At 35.5% G+C, this 22,501-nt stretch overlaps 1 protein-coding gene across 2 annotated transcripts in view; it reads right to left on the bottom strand.

The window, feature by feature from the left end:
- SUZ12 (SUZ12 polycomb repressive complex 2 subunit) overlaps window positions 1-22,501 on the bottom strand; it is a 31,570-nt gene that overhangs the window by 4,559 nt on the left and 4,510 nt on the right. The window contains exons 4-11 of one of the 2 annotated variants that reach the window (XM_007423495.3): window positions 19,053-19,121; window positions 14,868-14,917; window positions 13,938-14,023; window positions 9,390-9,621; window positions 8,202-8,304; window positions 6,008-6,113; window positions 4,518-4,695; window positions 543-634 (exon numbers count right to left, since the gene is read on the bottom strand). In XM_007423495.3, the coding sequence (XP_007423557.1) occupies window positions 543-634; window positions 4,518-4,695; window positions 6,008-6,113; window positions 8,202-8,304; window positions 9,390-9,621; window positions 13,938-14,023; window positions 14,868-14,917; window positions 19,053-19,121 (916 nt within the window). The remainder of the gene's footprint in view (window positions 1-542; window positions 635-4,517; window positions 4,696-6,007; window positions 6,114-8,201; window positions 8,305-9,389; window positions 9,622-13,937; window positions 14,024-14,867; window positions 14,918-19,052; window positions 19,122-22,501) is intronic. The other variant, XM_025163585.2, reaches the window with a different exon arrangement.

Below are 22,501 nucleotides of genomic sequence, written 5' to 3'. Positions count from 1 at the left end.
CAGTAGCTCACTTAACATTGAAGTATGTTTTTAACTACTTGGAGGTGCAGGAGGAGAGCCTGCTCTGCCACTGCCCCCGCCATTTGGAATATTCTCCCCCCAGAGAAGCAGCAGGCCCCTACCCTCCTGACTTTCCAGAAAGGATTAAAGACCTGGCTCTGCCAGCTTGCATGGGCTGATAACAATCTTACCCAATCCTGGGGGTGGCTGGCACTTGATGATGCTCCCCAAGTGACTGCCAATTTTAACATCTATCCTTGGATCTATTTATTCTCTATTTAAGATTATTGTATATTGTAATTTTAATTGATTTTAACAGCTTTGTAAACCACCCAGTTGTTTCAACGAGATGGGTGGTGACAAATTTGATACATACATACATACGTAAAATTTTTTTTAAAAACTAGGAAGACATGATAGCTATCTCCTTCTTTCATAAAGGACAAGGGGAAATGATTGCAAAACTAAGGTTTAAATATGAGCTGTTAAAAATAGATTGTACAATGTACAAATAATGTACAAATACATTAGGTTGTCAATACCTGATAAAATATTCTGAGTTTCTGGCGAGGCTCATTTGAAACATCTCTCTCTTTTCTTGTTTGTAGATCTGATGGCAAAGATTCTTTCACAGCTGAAATAGAATCTGAATGTCACTGACTACATAAACCGTTTAATACAATGTATGAGACTGAAATCTTTCGAAGGCCATTTTTTGCTACACGTGCCAATTACAGCAATCAGTAATTGAGTGATTTTGTTAAGAAATTACTTATTTCAGAAATACTTCCTTTAATTAAGACAACAAATACCAGCACCTGGCTGGTTTTCTTTAGGGTCCATATCTAAGCAGGATTCATCCTGGTCAGTATTTTGATGGGAGACTCCCATGATTCTGGCTAGACTGTGAAGTAAAAAAGCATTAATAATCAAAATTGGAGATTCAAAGATGGAAAGACTCTGAAATACTTGCAATGGAAGAATGGTTGGTGAAAATGACAGAATTTGCAGAGATGCCAAAATTGACTTATTTGATTAGGGAAAAGACAATAACAACATTTGTTAGTGACTGGAAACCCTTTATGGACTTTTTGCTGAAAACAGAAAAAAATGAACATGAGATTTATGGGCTTGATGATTAGAAAGGATAGAATATGGAAAGAAGGGAGCGATGATGTAACCTTAGAGAGAGAGGATAAAATATAAATGTACTGTATTTATAACTGCTGTAAAGAAGATCGGAAGCTGCTTCTTTATATTGTTCTTTCTTTTTTTGTCTTTCATTTCTTCTCTATTATCACTTTTCTTTTACTTCAAATTTATATTGTTTTTACTTTGTAAAAAACTTCTATAATAAAAATTAATTTTTAAAAATCCAGATTGGAGAGACTCAAGGAAGAAGGTAATGGCAAGCCACTTCTGACTGTTGTCAAGAAAAATGTATGGACATATCCACAAAATTGCCAAGAGTGGTCCTTGACTTTAAGTGGATGTTACTTCCCTTTAGAGGCCAAAGAATCCTATTTTAGTACAAGCCTCAAACTACTATTGTGGGATATGCTGCAAGGCTACTTCTGGGACTAACATTTATGTTAATTTTAATACATGTATTTGTTTTATCATTTCCCTTGTGAAGATTATTATCCCCCATTAATCTCCAAAAGACTTTAGCCTTTCTAAAGCTATCTAGCAAATTTCTTGAGCATGTACACTGAATAAACCCTCTACTAACTATACTGTCACCATACTGCTATGCACATACCTTGTGCCATGTCTCGGTGTATGAATAAAAATGTATGAAAGATGAGAATGTGATACCCCATTCAAAACAAGCAGAAGCGCCTTGTAAAACATGCACAAAAATACTAGAACAAAGGCTTGCTTTCTGAGGTAAGGGCAAATAGAACTTTAGATATCATCCATGGTTTCTGCATACATTGTTAATAATATTTTAAACTATTATTTTTTACAGTAGTGATAATTACATCCATATATTTTGCAGGCGTGTTCTAAGATCTATAGCATAAATTTCTAAAACAAGCTTAACTTGTTTTGTAATTTTATATCAAAGACTGCATTTTAAATCAAAGAAAAGTCTATTAAAATGAAAGGTGACTTTCAACTCCTAGTGACTTCATGACCATGTCAATATATTCTTCCAGGCAACAATATGGAAGTGGTTTGGTATTACTTTCCTCTCGGAGGTGTTATGTGTTGGACTTTCCAGCCCAGTCTACAGCCATGATATTAAATGGTGGTCTTTCATTCAAATATTAATTTAGGGGTGGTCTCCCATTCAAATACTAACCAGTTCTGACCCTGTTTAGTTTTCAAACTCAAGAAGGTCAGTCAGGTCCTGCCACCTGCTGGGCTAAAAACTGTCCTTCCTAATCCTTAATATTAATGTTTTTCCTTGCCTCAGGACAATATTTGAATTATTTTCCAATTCTATTCAGTTTTCTTATGTTAATTCATTACGGACTTCAAGTATTTTTGTTTTTACCATAGTACAACTTAAATACATGAGGAACTATTGTTTTACATGTATGTCAAACGTACCCAAATAAATAAATATGAAAAATGGACACAGAATTTTAGCTATCACTACAAAAGTATTCAAATAATTTGAATCAAACTAATTTTAGTTTTCTAGCATTGTTTGAAATTACTGAAATATTTATAAAAGGGGGAGAAACTGTCAAGAAAATATACAAAAAGAAAAGATGTAAAAGCTTGAACTATTTATAATCTGTACTTTTCAAAATATTATTTTCTTGTCCGAAATAGCCTTCAGGTATATAAAATTACATCTCACAAAATCAAGAATATGATACAAATGAAAATAACAGACAGTTCTATTCCAAAACTCAGTTGCGTTTCTGAAAATCATATTTTATTGCCAAGGAAGAACAGCTCAAAATGCATATTTTAAGGTTCTTTATGAGTAGGTATTGCTACTTTGTCAGAAAGCCAGATTTGGGGGAGGGGGGCACGTATCAACTATCTTAAGACTGAAAAGTCTGAGAAAATATGTAACCAGCCTTCACTGAAATGTAAGCAAACATAAAAAATGCTGCACATATGTACAGTTCTCATTAACCTTGCTGAGTTTTGTGAGCAATATAAACATTGTATTTGTGCCTTCAAAGCAGTCTTGACTTCTGGTGACTACAGTCCTTGCAGTTATCTTGGCAATGTTTTTTGGAAGTGGTTTGCCACTGCTTTCTTCCTAGGACTAAGAGAGAGAGTGACTGGCCCAAAGTCACCCAGCTGACTTCATACCTAAAGCAGGACTAGAACTTGAGTTTCCCTGCTGCTAGTCCAACACCTTTACCACTAGTCTGATAAAAGCTAAACCGATATAAATATGGGACTGTATCCTAAATCTATTTTGGTTTTTTGTTTTAATTATATTGTGGTTTTGATTCTTGTTCCTCATCCAGAGTCCCTTCTGGTAGATAAGCAGCTATACAAGTTTGTTTTATGAGTGAATGAATGAATGAATGAATGGTTATCCTAAATAGGATTCACATAAGTGCTTTTTTTAATGCTTTGCACAGGCCTGCAATACTCAGAACTGCAGATACAGTATAGTGAAAATAGACACAGAATTCACGAATTTAACTGCACTTGGAAATAAAATGTATCAATCAAAATTATAATGAAGTGCATGAAGCTATTTCATATGGAACACAAACTCTTGCTTATATATCTTAAGCCAGTTCCATATTACATTTAAGAAAGCCATCATTTACAATTGTTATTAAAAATACACCTAAATTATGTCCTTAATTCTAAATATTTAAAGTTTAAGAAAAAATATATAATTATTTCTAAATTTATGCAAATATTTAACATAGCAAATATCTTTTAAGAAACAAGGAACTACAATTATTAACCCAGGTTTTTGAAAATAAAGTTATTTCAAGTTACTGCAGAAATTATAAAATAAGGACCAATTGAAGTTCCTAACCAAATATTTCCAAAGAGTGAAAACTGAAGAAAAAAAAAGTCCCTTCTTATGCCTTAGAGAACACCAATTTAAGTAATGGGACAGAGATTTGGTTTTCTGATTCAGAGTGCAAGGAGGTACTGCAGAAGATTCTGAAAGCATGCCAAATGCAACTATTAAAAATTCCAAAGATCAAGACTTGATATGGGCCCAGAAACAAATCTCAAGCAATGCTGACAGATTAGCACTGAAATTAAAGGTTCTCTTGGGGACAATGCATGAGGAGAGAAGCAGGTGTATATTGTACAAGATCCAACAAGTGACATTTCTTCACTTGAGCTCCAGGCAAATAATCCAATCTATTAGGGCAATACAAACTCAGTATGGCGCATGTAATCTTATCAAGGTACAGGAAAACTTCATGCAAATATTATGCTCCAATTTTATATTCATTTGAAATAAAAGATGAAGAAAATTTTAAAAATTATTCTGGGGGAAAAATCTATAGTAAGCAAGCAGCAAAACTTAAGTAATATCTCAATTTCAGTTTCAAATATTCACTTACCTATAGTCTGTGTAGGTTTAACAGAACTAGGCTTATTTTCTTGAGGGAGACTCTCTGAATTCCGTGTTGAAAGGGGCTTAGCTATAGGAGTGGTAGGTTTATCATTTGTTTCTCCTGTCCATCGAAGCGTAAACTGCAGCGTTGGTCCCTGAGAAAATGTTTCAAATGGTGGGAGCCTCTGAAATAAAAGCAAATATACTAAGAATTTTCCAAAGAAGAGTTTCATAAGATGAAATGGAACAGGTCATCCATAAAAAAACATCATGAGAAAAGATTCTCAAACTACTGTTAAGAGCCAAATACCCTTCATTATAATAGTGGGACAGTGAATGGCTTATACATGTAGACCTCAACTTATGACCATTCAAAGTTATGATGGTGCTGAACGAATGGTGGTTACGACTGGTCCTCAGTTACATCCCAGCACCCCATGGTCACGTAATAGCAATCTGGATGCTTGGCAAACCATTTGCACCTACAACTGATTACCAAGTACCCCTCGATCACGTGATCACCATTTGCAACCTTCCCTCCTGGCTTCCACAGAAAGTCAATGGGGAAGCTGGCAGGGAAGGTCGCAAGTCACTAGGATAAGTCCCCCCCACCCGCACACCCTCCCCAGCCTCTGTGTTCGTGCCACTGCAGCCATTCACACACTGAACCTGTGCTGCATCCTCCCAAGCCTGCACCTCTCACATGCCACCGACCCATGTGATGCCTCTTGCACACGGCCATGTACCCCCAACCTACATGGCACCTCTTGCGCACACCCATGCGGCCTTCCCAACCCTCATGAACTGACATGCACCCTCCCCGACCCGCACAGTACCTCTCGCGCATCCTCTCCCATACTCCCACACTCCCTCCCCCACCCAGCAGCAGCCACTTACCTGCCTGCGATTCTGGGACTTGCAACTTCCTGCTGGCTTCCCCATTGATTTTGGTTGTGGGAAGCTGGCAGGAAGTTGCCTTGCCTAATGATCATGGGATTTAGCTAACAATGGCAACTAGGACCGCAGGGATTGCCATCGCTAAGCGATGTGGTCGCACTTTACGACTGCACTGCTTAATGACAGAAATTCCGGTCCCAGTTGTCATCATAAGTGAAGGACTACCTGTATACAACAAAGGTTTATAGCGGGAGCATAATTTTCTTCTAATTATATTCACATGTATCAATTTGTAAATTTTATTTCCCCTTTAACTGTTCACCATCAGCCAGCAAGAGATCTCAAACGTGCTCCCAACAAACTAGTCATGATCAGTCATCTGGACGACAAGCCTGAAGTAGGGTGATCCACTGAAGAAATATTTAAGATATTGTATTTGGAGTATTGCTGTATTACAGAACTAAAGATAAACTGATGCCTTTCCTTCTAGCTAGTCAGTTGCCTTATTAATGAACTGTTAAGTCACTATCAGAAGCTAAAGAAGTTTATCAAGTTTATGCATCTTTTGAGAAGAGTTCTAGTGGCACTAATGGCTCTTACCTTCCCATCAAGTATTGTTTCCCATGTTGCTCTTTTCTTGCTGATAGGACATTCTTCCATTTCTTGCATGGCTACTTCATATTCTCCATCAAGAAGCTGCAACCGTCTGTTACCAAAAAATGATACATACTTCATTCTCCCTTATTTAATTATGGTCACGCAGCTTAGTTTAATTTTTATGAATTTTATGGGGTTTCTTTATTATCGCTAAAATGTCCGCTTTGATGTTGTCAAACAAATGTAAATTTCTTGATTTGGAAAGACAATAAACAATATAATTAGAACAAGAAAGAATATGAAAGTAAAATGACAAAATATCCATATTTAGGATAAAGGATTAAAAACTTTGAGGCTGATGTGAACAAAATCATTAAATTATTTCCAAAACTAAAACCTGTTTAAGAAATTCATATATTAATTATAACTCAACTGCTAACCATGTTTGTGTGTTATAAAGAATAAATGTGGCATATTGAAATGTTAGTTGGCCTATTGTTTCTTTTCATTTCCAAGTGTTCAGTCTTTTTCAGACTGGCAGAATTCCTGTGCCAGAAATATCCTAAGCATTTTAAAAAAAATTTAGTGCTAGAAATACTAAATGCTATACCTTAGTCCAGGGGTTCTCAAAGTACAGCCCGGGGGCCGGATACGGCCCGCCAGGGTCATTTATCCAGCCTGCCCGCCTGATTGGCTGCCGCTGCTGTCTGTCAGAAGCGGAAGTGTTGGGAGCTGCAGGCGATGCACAAGGAGGGAGATCGCAGAGCCGGACTATTCTACATGACAGGTACGCTAGGTCCGGCGACTCTCCTCCTCTCCTCATACTCCACGGGAGGGATATGTGCAGTGTGCATAGGAATTCGTTCATGTTTTTTTCAAACTATGGTCCGGCCCCCCAACATTCTGAGGGACCGTGAACTGGCCCCCCGTTTAAAAAGTTTGAGGACCCCTGCCTTAGTCTGTAAAGTAGGTGATTTATAAAAAAAATACTTTTATTTTAAAAGGAAAAAAGCCGATTCTTTAATACACTGATCTCTGCAGTGTTAACTATTCAGGACTGAGTTAGGACTTGCTTAATAAAAAAAGATGCTGGATCCCAATACTATAAAGCAATCTTGGTCTATCTTAGGACTTGCAAATATATAATACTGTTGCTTCTACTATCTCTTCCATCCAGCTTTGTCTGCTCTTTAAATCTGCTCCCGGAGACGCCCCCCCCCGGCCTTTCCTTGCTTCTTTTTTAGGCTTCTTCCCAGCCTAACCCTAGATTTACTTCTCATGTTTGGTCCATTTGGATGAATCCTATTGTTTAAAAAAAGAGAAAAAATGTAGCATTTCAAAATATATCATACATATGCTTTGCACAGTCCTAAAATAACACACTGTTTAACATATCTTTCACAGATGTAACTACTTTTCAGTCTCACTATTTAGTTGCCATAGCTACCATTGTTAATTGTGGTTAACAGAACTCTGGTAAAAAGATAACCCTTGAAGTACAATAAAGGCCGTTTTAAAGGTATCCCTGAAAATATGTATTTAAGAATAATCATTATAAACACATTTTTGCATCAAGTTATTTATACATAAATTTTAGGCTTCAAGTGTCCACTCTTGTTATAAACTTTGAATATAGAACAAAATCAGTAAACTCTACTGTTTTGTGTTCAAGTACTCAGAAACAGAAGTTTGTACCTTGTTTTAAAATAAAAATGGCCTTAAAAAACTATAGAAGAATTTGTTCATAAAAAAACTATAATTTTAAATTTAGTATGCTAATCAGAACTGTGTTAGCTTTATTTTTTGGCAATGTTTAATCAGGTGCTAAATGATTCATCACTTACTATGTCAGTACAGAGATGGGAAAAAGCAGTCTCAAAAAGGGACAGTAGATATGCAAAATAGAGACATATAGAAAAGTATTGAAATGACTTCTGTTTCAGATATTTATGTCATAAACTCATACATATTTTTATAATAGTATATGTGTATATAACTAAACTACATATTAAGTAGAAGAAAACAATTCCTGTCAGATTTTAAAATGCAATGAAGAATTTCTTAATTCTATTCTGGGAAAGTTGAGTCTCCAAAAATTAAGTTTCATTGAGAACTCTTGGGCTAAAATAAAATCCACATTTAGAAGGTTAATAGAAACATATGCCTGGAAAAAAACTCCTTTTTAAAAACATATTACCTATTTTTATCAAATACAGTCATTTGTGCTACAAAAGTCTTCTCCCCATCTTCACGGTTGGAAGAATTTCGTTTTCTTCTAGCTGGAAGCTCCTCATTAACATCTGCATTTAAATACACAAACAGTTACAATATAAACATACACATTTGCTAATATAATCCACTACTCATATAGCTGATGTTGATTACTTATTGAGTTTGTTCATAAACAGCTGTTTATGGGTAAATAATAAAAATTAAAACAATGAAAAAAACCAAACCATGCCCTTTCTTTAGTATGGAAATCCTTTCCAGGCAGCATAGCTTTAATATACACAAGAAAATTTTTATTAAAACAATTCACTGTTCTCAATTACATACGCTCTAGATAAAAGATACTACAGTACCAGAAGACAAGTAAATTCAAATTGCATTCTGCTAACACAGGCATTTTTGATGCTGAGAGGAAATCCAAGTTTAAGCTATGTTAAAAGGGTGGTGGAATTTATAGAATTTGTAGTTTTGCTCAGTGCTGATCTTTTATTCAAGGTGTATCATTTCTCAAATACTGACCAAAGTACTTTCATTATTCTTGTTTTAAAATGTCTGACCAGCATATGCTACATGTAACCCATTCTCTTGGGCAAAACAGGTTCTAATAAATATGGAAACACCAAATTACTTAACTGAATTGCATTTATTATAGCGGTATATTAAACGTTCTCAAACTACCTGCAATAAAATGATTGTATCAAGAACTGAAAACCTTGCCCTCAGGAAGTGGATTATTCTCCATTTATGTCTTTTTCCAAGTTGCTGTTTTCTCCTGTTTGGATTTATAATGTAGAAGGCCAAGGCCAAAAAGGAGAGTAATATAAGGCTTAGGTTTTTAAAAATATTTTAATATTCTGTTGGCTTTTGTATGACTATAGCAACCAATTTAGGCTCCTTTGGGGAAAGATAGGTATAAATAAATAGTGATATGAGATTATTTTATAATCTGGTTTGAAATATCTTTTCCGCTTTTCTCAGTAAAAGAAACCTTACATAAGGACACATGGGGCTGAGTCAAAACTGAAAGTAGGCAGATAGAAAGGAGGCATGAAATCTTAGGCAACGAACACCCACACATTCAAGAACTGGCTTCATCTTTTTATTTGAAGTGAAAACTGGACTAAATGAACAAGTTCTAAGTAGACTTCACTCTTACCAATATTTTCATTTGTTTCACCATTTATTATCCCATTAAATTCTCTTCTTCCTGGACGAGTTACTCTGAATAATAATGAGTAAGACTTCACCATGTGGCTATTACTGGGTTCAAACTCATTGCTGGAAACCGCCAATGATGGAAAGTTGCCTGGCTTTATTTGGTTGGTATCTGGATTCAGGGGTACCTGCTTTTTCCCTGTAGGTACTTGTCTTATTGGACAGCTAACATCCTGCAGGTAAAAATAAGATATTTTGTTGAATACGACAGAGTAAAATCCAACTGTACTCCAAGACTATCCATTTATTTATTTTACAGGATTTTATGTATTGCCCCAATACAGAATCTGGGTGGTACACCGCACCTCCAACCCACATTAAACAAAGCAATAACTACACGATGTCCCAGAACAACTCACTGTGGGCCAAAGAAAGGTTCTTAGGACCCTCCAAAAAGGCAGGATAGGGGATGGTGGATAGTACCTCCAGTGGCAGAGTATTCCAGAGAGCAAGGGCTATTATCAAAAAGGCCTACCTTTCCTTCTCTTCCCTCTCTAAATGTTTGGACCAGATAGGCAGAATCATGCTTTGAACAATAATTTTTGTGGTTAATTTGTCTATAAAACATTGGTCAGGTCAAATACAAAAATGAACACACTTTTACAGGCTCTAAAAATCACTATTTCTACATCGCCTAATTTGAGCTAGCACACATTTGTAATTTTTCCCACAGTTTCAGAAGATTAATATTAGAGACTCGCTGCATCTAAAATACACTGTAATAAATAAACAAGCTTTTAAATGGAAGCCTGAGCACTAGATCTACATTATGTCAAATATTAATCAGCAATACATCCCCACCTTTACACTGTCAGAAAACACATCTCCATTTCAGCTAAAAGGACACTACTGCCATGTAGATTATTTTTCCCTTCTAACCATGAACTCTTCTACATTGGCTATTCATGTTTCCAAGATGAAAAAGGATGAAATAGCACACTGGAGGTATTATTCTCAATATTCAAGATAAAAAAAGGAGAAAGAAGACGCTTCTCACAAAAGAAGTTGCTGATTTGTAGAACAGCACCTGAGGCTATGATCCATTTGCAGGTTCTGCATCATTTACAAAATACCAATGGCCAGAATAAAAGCTATGAAATTTGCACATTTCATACATTTAGCTTTAACTAGAACAAAACATTCTCCTAACATAATTATACTGGATTATTCGTTATGTTTTAAACCTAAAGTGGTAACCCTATACCTGACATTCCCATCACATAAAGTAATAATCTTGTTGAAATCTTAATTAACTTTAAAAAGTGGAATAAATACCACGAGCTGTCATTAGAGTGAAATTAACGCTTTATAGTTCTGAGGAGCCAACAGCTTTGCTACTGGCACAGAAATGCAGGACAATAATGATTGAGTATTGCCTAACATTCACATCAGAATCAACCTGCAACAGTAATGATTACGTAGTCCTTTTCTGCTACTTTTGCATCTACTCAAAGTCATCCAGCATACTATTTTGAGGTTTTACATCCTGGTTCAGAGTAGAATATTGTTTAATAACCTACTTTGACAAATTTGCATTTTTTCCAAATAAGTTATCTACATTCTAATGCAGATGCTACAATTGGAGCAATGTACCAATAAATGTACATGACATCTGCTTTAATTGGTAATATTTCAACTTGCACAGCTGATGTAGATGGCATTTTGGAACTGATGAAGTAACTAAAAATATATCCACTATCTTTACTAATAAATTAGATGGTAGATGGGAGTAAACTTTGATTGAAGGAAGAGACAGAAGCTGTAACAATTCCTGCCATATTTTACGCAGTCTCTGATATTCCATTATTTGGATAATACTATTGAGCTTATAACTTTTCAGCTCCAGGATGTCTGGATGAAACTTACTTCCAGGCTTCTGAGGTTTGTCATAAAACTGAGGACAAGCCCCCTTATCCCAGGAAGCTGCCACAGTCATGAACTGTGTTCTAGAAGTGATAATAGTTGAGATGTGTGTTAACTGAACTCTCTTCATTGAGACTTAGTTCTTGAGGTGTGCAGGATCTACATTTGAAGCAGAAAAATTATTTGGATCTAGTACAGTACACTGTTCCTGTTGGCACCAAGAATCCATGCCATTCATTAGTCTCTCAGGGCAACTGTGTAGTCACAGGAAATATATGTTTGAGTTAAGGAAGTGATAAAGAGATGGTGGCATTCAGGAACTACTGACAGGTACAGTAAGAACACCCACTCCAGATTGAAGCACTTTTCCTACTTCAGACGCAAATAATGGACACCTCTATTCAGCTAAATTATGGTAGTGCAATCCACATGGTTGACTCTAATTAGACCATTTGGAAGGTACAACTGGCTTTGAATACAGGTAGCCCTCGCTTAATGTCCACAATAGGGATCAGAAAATTCACTGTTAAGCAGGGCGGTTGTTAAGCAAAGCATCACATGACGGCACCTGATTTATGACCTTTTTGCAGCAGTTGTTAAGCAAATCACCATGGTCAAGTGAATCACATGGTTGTTAAGCAAATCACGTGGTTCCCCACTGATTTTGTTTGCCAGAAGCCAGCTGGGAAGGTCACAAATGGCAATCATGTGACCCTAGGATGCTGCAATCATCATACGTATGAGCTGGTTGCCAAACACCCAGATTGCGATCACATGACCATGGGGGGGGGTCGGTGCTGCAATGGTTGTAAATGTAAGGACCAGTCATAACCTTTTTCAGTGCTGTCATAACTTTGGATGGTCACTACATGAATGGTCATTAAGTGAGGACTACCTGTACAGCAATTATGACTGTCATCAAAGTCTACATACAGAGAGAATGTGACTATTAAGAAAAAAAGCTGTATAGGTATGCCACTTTGTTTCAGAGAAAATTTCAAAATATTGAAAATTTTCTTTAAGATTAGTCAAAATGTTGTCTTCTACATATACTACACCATAATCATAACCATTATTATTATATTTTTACTCTGCCTTTTATATAACTCAAGGCAGCATGTATACCCAATACTCCTGCTACTTATTTTCCCCCCAATATCCGTGTGAAGTGGGTTGGGCTAAGAGGGAATGACCAGCCCAAAATCACCCAGTGGCTTTCATGCCTAAGGGAGGCCTAGAACTCAGAGTGTCCTAGTTTCTAAGCCAGCACCTTAACTACTACACCAAACTGGCTCTCTACATGCCACTTATACAGTGGAACCTCAAGTTACGAATTTAATCCGTTCTGTGACTCTGGTTGCAACTCGAATTGGTCGCAACACGAGGCAAATTTTCCCATAAGGTTCAATGTAATTACCGTTAATCCGTTCTGGCGTCTGCGGACCACGCGTCAGGGGCGGAAAAACGGTCACGGACCACGTGTCACGGGCGGAAAAATGGCCGTGGACCACGTGGAATGGGCGGAAAATGGCCGCGGACCACGTGTCACGGGAGGGAAAATGGCTGCGGATCCGGTTCGTAACTCGAGATGGTTCGCAACATGAGGTAAATTTTTGGGGCCGGAGCTGGTCGTATCTCGAAAAATTCGTGAGGGGCGTTCGCAACTAGAGGTACCACTGTATTAAGGTTAAACAAATTCCAAGATCCATTTTGTATAATTAATCCTTAGAAATCCTTGATCCTATCTTGATCCTAATAACTTTTTAAAAGTTGATGAGCTTTGCTTCCAGGAAGGACTTTATAGGAAACACTACTGCTTCTTTCAATTATTTGTAACTTGTAATTTTTAGCTTTTTTATTGCTTTTTTACTATGTTTTGTGCTTCAATCTCAAAAGGGAAAGTTTTCATGTTTAATTGTTGTGAGACCTTCTTTCCAAGCTTATAGATACAGAAGCTGGTGAAGATTATCAAACATTCACTTAGTTGCTCATCAATTCTTCCAGTGTTAAAAATTAGGAGGCAACTTCTAACGATCCTTTTTCAATGTGCCAAGAGGTCTAAAGAATCCTGGTGCCACAAGGACTAAAAAGAACTTTTGGTCTCTCTCCCATTTTTGGTCTTTTTTTTTGGTCTTTTGTCCAAAAGAACTTTTTAGAAGTGTTAAACCATGGGTAGTTGTCAAGACTCAAATCTTTTTATCACCCAGCTCACAAAGTAAGGACTTTTTAAAAATTTTGTAAAAAACCTAAACTACATTTAAAAATCAGCAAAGGGAAGAAGCCATCCATCGAGAGTATTAAGCTCAGAGTTTTTATATTAAGTTTTTATATTTAATATTAAGCTTAGAGTTTTAGACAAAATGCTCCCTCTCCTTAGAATTCAACTAAACTCCTGAAACAAAAAGAAAGACCTAACTAGAACTTATGATTTCATCTAGCAGTAAAATATGAAAAAAAAACAGTCCTTGATAAAGCAAACAGCTTACTTATTTGGGCAATTTATAACTTCTCATAGAAAAACAACCTAGCTTTAATACACACTCTTCCTCTACCAACTATAACTTTTGCAAACAAAATTGTATTTTCTATTTTTCTAATATTTTCACATTTGCTTTCTAGTACTTACTTTTCGTTTTTTGTGGCAAACTTTTACAAGCAATACTTCCAGAGTTACAGAACTTTGTTCATTTTCTGAATTTTGCAATGGCTTATCTAAACAGGCAATAGAAAGAGAAAGATTTAAAATCCTGAAAGGATTAAGAATTGAATTCTATATGGCCAAGAAATCTTTACAGTGTGATATTACTGGATGCCTTAGAAATGTCCATCCATCTCTGATAGAAGGCTATCATGTCAGTGGGAATAACCTAACATACCTACCATTTTTGTACACAGGGATTTCTCCAGTAAAGGCACATTGTTAAAAAATATGCAGAATTAGGCAAACAGAAAGGCATTTGTTTACTAGTGTCTGCCAGCACACATCCTATATCTCTGCTTGACCAAAAAAAAATATTCATTTTTAATCATCTTAGTGGTGAAGCCAGATCTTATTCAAATTCTAAAACATCAATTTATTACCCATAAATAAAGTTGCAGACATTTTCCATCACTCAGAAATGATACAAATGTTTGTATTTTAAAACACTGAAACAAGGTCCTATGCAGCCCACAATACTCACTAACTGAATCCAACTGAAATACAAAGGCCCATGAGCTTTAGATTCAAGGGAATATTATAGCTCATAACATTCTTCTCGGAGTTAAATTTCAATCCAGTGTATAACAAGTACTTAGTGCTACACACTAACATAATAGAAGTAAAATCATTAATATTCCCATTAACCTCAAGCTTTACAGCCAATTAATTAGTCTGACAGACTGAGTATTAGTACTATGCAGAACACAATAGTACTGTATTAGTCAAATTTTAAAAAATTATTTAAACGTTGATTGATATTTTTATTGTCTTAGCTTTATTCCCTAACTCTGCTACAAATGACATTTGTCAATTAAAAGAATAGCATCGTAAAAGCAAAATGGAAAAACTACTTACCATTTTTATGGAAGAAACCAGTAAAGGTGAGATGTAGATGAGCAGACAAACTAAATTAAGAAAATAGAAATTTACTGATTTGTAGACATGACATTCTTTTTATAAGTCTTTAGATAGTCTATTCACACATAAGAATTTGTCAAATGCTACATTTTATCCACTAAAATAGCGCATATAAAAATAACACAAGCAACAATATGCAAATACTTATATGAAACACAGAAGTGCTATAACTAATAATTTATTCTCTTTTGCTAACATAATACAGACAAATATTATTCACTGAGAGTTTCAAGGAGTTGGGATTAGATGTACAAATATTTCTGAATGAGACTGCACTTTTCCTTTGGAATCCAATTTTAATTCCTGCTTCAGGTGTTCTTGGATAGTTAGCTTCAGTTGGCACTTTGTCCACATTAAAGAGACTGACCTACCATCAGTCTTTAATTCCTTACTTGCACTGGATTAATAAAGCATTCTACATTAGAATGCTTAAATTGTTTAATAATTTTTCATGGTTCAAAGTGCAAGTCATTTTACTATTTATGATCTGCATTTAAATCATGTAATGTGTCAAACTTTAATGCTGACCAAAAGTATTCTGGTCCCAATTCAAAGTGCTTGCTTCAATATTTAAAGCCCTCTACCAGACTAGACAAAACCTGAATGGTTTCACTCACCATTTTGAGCTGGTAATATAACAAATGGATGGGGATGTTTGGAGATGTAATGTGATGTATCTGAGGGCATTAGTTGAGCAGGCTGCTTTAAACCAGGTAAGCCAAACTTCCTGACCCGCTTAATGCCTTACATACCTGCCTAAATCATTTATGTCATGAATGGAGTCGATTTGAAAGAACAATGACATACATTTATTTTGCTAAAATATTTATAAACCATACTAGTTATGTAAAAGCACCACACAAGGTATATCACCATGTTTTAAAATTCAGTTTCGTAAAGGCCATAAAGTAGTAAAGCCGCTGAATAGGGAGACAGGGTCAATAGTATCCTGATCAAAACATTAGCTTCAACAGCCTGCTGAAATCAAATGATCTTTAAGAAGCAGCAAAAATATGGAGGGGGCCAACTTCAAGACATTCCATAGTATGGTACACCTACTAAAAACAGGCAGAGAGGGGGGCAGTAATTACATGAAACTTATAATAGAAAAAAGTGACTCAATAGCAACATACATTTCAGCACTGGTGGAATTAATTTTATCCTAGCATGACGACGACGACTATGCTGTGTATTAATGAGAATGTACTGCCAAGAAATTTTAATAATGCAATGTTTTAAATTGGTTTGTAATTATATGGTTTATTAGCTTTGCTCTGATTTCTTTCTAAAAGAAGTGTGCTATGACACTTCCTGGATAAAAACTATTAATGACTAAATGCCTTATTTACTGAATTAGGATAAACTGGGGAAAAAGTATTCCTAGCATATGCTGCACAACTGTGAGTCTTTCTTTCTTCAGAATACACATCAAAACTTGACACTTTCATGTGCACTGTAATACCAATGTTGGTGAACCCCAGGATAAAATCACTGTCAAGAACCGTTTTAGCAAATTTGATATATATTTACTTGTTCAATAAAATTTAATCACTGGCATCCAAAACTTATAAATGTAATAAATTTAACATCTCAGTACTTTAGACATTTTCTAAACATATAACAACTTACAATGATAATTACAGAGAACTTTTAACTATCAAGGAAAATGACCCAAAATTTTAAAGACAAATATGAAACTAACATTGGTTTCTAAAAACCACATAAATACATCAAGAAAAGCCATTAATTTAAGATGGTAGGCTAATTAAGCAATTCTTCACTTGAAGGACTCTATTTTACATTATGTTTTTTTTAAATAATATGTATGTTGTGGGCCTATGTTGTCCAAGAAAATTGGACTGGCAGCAGATTCATGGGAAATAAAATTGAGTATTTCATTATACAGAACAATTTACAGCCCTAAGAAAAGATGTACTAGACTTTGGCTTAAGTCTATGTTTGTACTTCTGCATACAATGGAGCATCTTTTTGTGTTAAAATTCAAAACACTGTGCTGCTGAGCTCCAATCCAATCTAATCTACATACAACCAAAGTTTGAATACATATTGTGGCTCATTCCCAGAACATTTTTTTCACTCCCTAGAAAGCAGTGATTTAGGCATTCTTGGGAAATAAATTTTCCAGAACAGAAGCAATTTTCAGCATTTTTATAGTTTTGTACATCCATGATATCCTAGCCTCCATTTGCCATATTTTTTCATTACATAAAGAAATTCTAGGTTGATTTAATTCAAATTTCTATACAGACAGTCCTCATTTAACAACCACTCATTCAGTGACCAACCTTTCCCACAAGCAAAGTCAGTGGGGAAGCTGGCAGAAGTTGGAAGTTGCAGTCATGTGAGGTCCTTGCTTAACAATGGCAACTGGGACTGCCAGAACTGCTGTAGCTAAATGGCACAATCACATGGTTTTTTGACTTACAACCGCATCGTTGAATGATGGAGCTTCTGGTCCCAATTAGCCCTGTTAAGCAAGGACTACCTGTATCATTTTTTCTAAAAAAGCTGAGATACCTAAGCTAAAAAAATTACAAACATATTATTGAAGGAAACAAAATTCCTTAAAAGAAACAGCAGACATAATAGCAGTGTACACCTATCAATCACAATCACTAAAACGTACTGCCTTCCTAAAAAAATAATTCATGCTGACAAAAAAAACAAAACAAAACAAAAAAACCCAAAGAAATCAGACCAATTTCTGAAAAACAGGCCACTCAACAGGCTCCTTCCCTAGTTCCGATAAACTGAATTTTTAATTATATGAGTTTCTCTGTTAAATACTGTATTATTTGAGCAGGATTGCATCCAAAACCATTTTGAAATATGGCAGTCCCAAACTATGTCAGTGCACTGAGGATAGTAAAATAGCACTTTGAACTGGCCCCAGAAGTCAAGTAAGAGGTAATATGTTTCAGTATGATGTAACATGCTGCTGAACTTTTATCTGCAAAGTCACAATATTTCTGAATATGCTTTAAAGGCAGCCAAACAGAGTGTACTGCAGACATCCAGGTGTGATGTAACTGAGACTTGTATTACCATACTCGGGTTTGTCTTTTTGAGGAATAGATACAGATGGTGTGAAATAAGCATAAGCTAAGCAAAAGCAACTCTGGCTATGGTTATCACCTGGGCATCTATGGAGAAGGCTAGTTTTAGCAGGATTCCTGAAATACAAATCTTTGATTTCAAGTAGAGTTCCATCTCATCCAAAGGTATGATTGAAATACACATTTTTAGAAACATAATGTATTAATATTTTCTGTTTAATAATTACTACCTTGTTCACTTCTATAAGAGAATTCTAAGAATCTAAACAACATTTAAGCTTTTAAAATTGAAGCTTCCATAAATGGGTCTAATAGCCAAAAGCAGACACAATAGCTTTACTTTTTGATTTAGCAGCCTTCTCACAAATCAATTGACAATTTAAGGATAAAGGAGATGGAAGATTAGTAGTTGGACTTAAATTTCCAGTGAGTTTGGGACTTCACATGAGGATTAACAATCAACCTGCAAAAAAATTAAACTGATTTGCCACAAAACCATATGCCAACCAACGTATGGTCAATTTTAGAAAATTTTCTACTGTTCTGACGTATTTATTGGCTCCGATTAATCTCTTCAATAAGGTGTTGTGGCAATTAATGATCTGCAACAAAAAATGGAAAAGTGCATTCTCATTTGCAATGTAATGTATATAAGACTGATCCCAATCCATACAGTGAGGAGTAAGTGGTGATTGGACTACATAATGGAAATCAATGAAATTTCAAAAAATCAATCAGTGGATCCAGCCTGTATACTGCCCAGAAACAAATGTCTACAGAAGTCTCCTTCTGCAGATGCAAGTCTATTGTTTTATTGTTAACTGAGACAACATACTATCAAAGTACAAAACACACACATCCCTCTAACAGAATTAATTTATGGATATTTTATTATGGGAGAAGCAGATGCAAATTATCTTCATCTACATTACATTTCACTTCCATTTCTGTATGAGTTTTATTGACACAGTATTTAATCTATCATGTATTAATTGCAGTTGAAACATTGCTACTGAAACATATTGGTTGATAAAACAAATGTTACCTTTGCAAGTCGTGTTCTCCCTTTGTTTTCTCTACTTTCGTCAGCATCCCGTCTACTCTGAAAGTTTTCCTGCAATAAAAGTTGGCTTTTGAAATTGCACTGATTTCCATTATGTAGTACAATTTTGCTGCATAAAAGATTTCTTCCAAAAATACCATCCTTCAGGAATCAAGTCCCAGGCATTTAAAAAAAAGTGACGTTATCCACAATTTCATACTGAATGAATGAGGCCCATGCCGGCCATTCCTGTTATTTTAGGTTTTTACACATTATTTGTTGAACGCAATTAAAATATCAGCATCCATTAAAACATCACAATGAGTGCAAAACACAAGGTTTTAATTCAAATTGATTTAATTCAAATTAAGAGAGACCTCTGAACATTGCTAAAGTTACAGCTGAGGTTCAGTTCTGTATTGATGTCTTTACATCACCAAGCTGTCTACCAGTCCTCCCCGACTATTTGGGTATAACCAAAACCCCCAACAACTTTGAAGTATCTACACCAATTGCAGGTAGCTATATTCCCCTTATGTAAGCAACATATTCCATTAATCTTAGCATTAATTACCATGTGAAAATTACTGGAAACCATGGTACATTATTTGGGAGGCTGATGCCAATGCTAAGCCACCAGAAACTGAGGAACACTGGCTTCCTATCTAGGAAATTTTGCAATCTAATACAAAACATTATTAAATTAGTCAAAATCTGATCATTTTATTTTAAATGGATAACTTAAAGGAATTGTTAGTAATTGGAAGACATTTCCATATCTTAGATATTTCCATCTCTTATTACATGGAATGGTAATATTTTCAAACCTTAGAGAAGCTAATCACTTAAGTCAATCATTTAAGTCACAGAGCGGTCCTCGATCTACTGGCAAAACCATGATAAGAACAGTGGTTATCTATAAAACCAAGGACCAACACTGAAAACAGCGCTACAACTTCCTTTCAGGTTTTACTATTCCTATTATCTTTGTTCTGCAAATGATATAATCAAGCTGAGATTGAGAACATCCACATAAGACAATAAGATTGAAAAGGAATACAAAATGCTCCAAACAGCCTCTTTATATCCAGGAAATTCCCAGCTACAAAGTAGCAACTTTCTGCATCTGCTTTAACCATTCTAAAATATTTTTCATGATTATTCTTCATACAAAGGATAATTTCTTTAAAAAATCTAAAATACATCATAGTCGCTATTTTGAGATGCAGTTGTAAAAAGTTATTTGCCCCCTGAAGGTTGGGGTTTTTTTGCTCCTGAATGTTATAAGAGCTTCACATAGAACCACTGTTATGTTATTGCTTAAAGCTTTTTAAAAATAGCTTATACATTACTTGATACTTATGAAATTATATTTGAGCTTACTAGAATTTTTGGAACACCTGGGAAATTTTAGCCCTCCTTAGTCATTGTCCTTTTATGTCTTAGGCTGCTGCTATAGGTCTGTAAACTGCTTTTTGGTTGCTAGTTTTGAATGTGTTTCCAGAAGACAAGATGATAGGTCATTATTGTCTGAGAGAATGGAGAACAGACTTTATTGTTGAAAAACAACAACAGCCCTTTCACGATATAATGCCCTCACAATCCAACTTACGAGGCTTTCAACACACATAAAAATAGAAGCCTTAGATTAAAAAAAGAAAAACCAAGTAAGGTTAAGATAGTACATAATCATCCTTCTCCTCTTCTGGCCTATGAAGGTCAAACCGCCTTTGTCTTGAAGAACTTGAATGATGGTCTTGTCAGAAGTTGCTGAAGAATTCATCACTATAATTATGTGAATAGAATAGTTATACTTGATTTTATGCTCTGGGTAGGAAGAATTTGATTTGTGAATGCTAGAATTAGGTTGTGGTTCCTTTGTCAATCCCTTCAAGTTCCTGTCTTCCACAGGAGTGTAAAAACTATTAATGCAGTCTTGTCTCTGAACTACACAGATCCAGATGATTTTCTGGTAACTGAGAAATCTATTCATGAACATGATTAGCTTTGGGGAATCCTGGTATGGTGAGAGCTTTCAGCACAGTATGCAGAAACGATCCTTTCTCTGAGTAGTCAAACTTAGTTATCTTGTATAGTCAAATGGTGGGAGACTGCCTGAATCAGACTACTTACAAGTTAGTTTCTGAACTATGTCCTGATCAAGGATGGGGAACTGGTTTTACTCTGATCACACTGTATCTGCTTAGAGGCTTCCTACATCCTAGTCAACGGGAAAATAATTTGGATACCAGGATTCTCAGTGTCTAGTTCATTAGTATAATTGTTCACATCCACTATGATCAATAGCACACTTATTTTAGAGCTGGTCTTGAGTAACACTAAAATAAGTTCCATTTTTTTCCTACGTATAAATGTGAAAGCAGCAAATGATTTATATTATCTGAAGGGAAACCAGAGTAATTTGAGCAACTTAACAGTGTACGCAGGGTTTTTAGACAGAATATCTACATATATTTCATCTCTATCCATCCTGGATTATAAAATCACTCCAATCAAGGTACAGTGGAAAATTTGTCTTTGAGGGTGGCTGAGATTCTGATAGTACTAAAACTGTTGAAAACCTCTAAAAGTATCTTATTCAGTTTTGTTCATATCAAAAGCTCAACTGACTTGGAAAAACACCAAACCTGCTATTACTTGGATCTAAGGTACATCTAGAATGTACTGCTTTGCAGTAGAGCTAGTCTTTTTGAAGATAAGCTTTTGGTTTATGTGGTGCAATTTTGTCTCCTATACTGTTAATAAATAGAATAAATTCCTGGATGAGATAATTGTAATGGCTGGATCAGGTACCACAATTATTTGAATACCTGGGTCTACTTTGAGTGCCATTCTTTGATTCCAACGAGATAGTGGAAGGGTAAACTGATGCTTGGGGATAAATATCTGAAAATTAAAGTATACTCCATATAAGTTGGAAGTACTTTTGGTCAAAGGATCTGGAAATAATTTATTTTGCATGAGAATACATTTCAACTAAACATTTATAGCCTGGAAATGGCTCTAGATCAAGCACTCAGGAAAGAGCAGGGGCAAAGATTCTTTCACATACATAATGGTATGCAGGCTATGGCTGGAGACATCACATTAACCTGAAGTATTTTGGTCACCACCAGGTTAGATTACTGTAATACATTTAATGTAAGGCTACTGTGCAATCACTCCAAAAGCTACAGTTCACCCAGAATGGTATGTTCCAGCAGGAGCCAAGAGATCATCACTTTCATCTGTTGCACTTGGCAATTTCTAGATTCAAGTGCTCACTTAAATTCTAAAATATAGAACCAAAAAGCACTTATTGTACTGAAAACTTATAAAAATCCCATGAGTCAAGGCCTTCTCTTTATTCCACTGCTGTTTGAGGTATGCTGAATGGATCTTCTAACTACAGTGTTCAAAATTTCTAATACTTCCTCATAGGGATTTATAAA

Source organism: Python bivittatus, unplaced genomic scaffold, assembly GCF_059951505.1.
Source record: "Python bivittatus isolate LINGU-HERP-01145 unplaced genomic scaffold, Pbiv_v1 ctg000220_np1212, whole genome shotgun sequence".
Taxonomy (NCBI): domain Eukaryota; kingdom Metazoa; phylum Chordata; class Lepidosauria; order Squamata; family Pythonidae; genus Python; species Python bivittatus.
The sequence above is the reverse complement of the archived record's forward strand: the minus strand, read 5'-3'. Positions and strand labels throughout refer to the sequence as shown.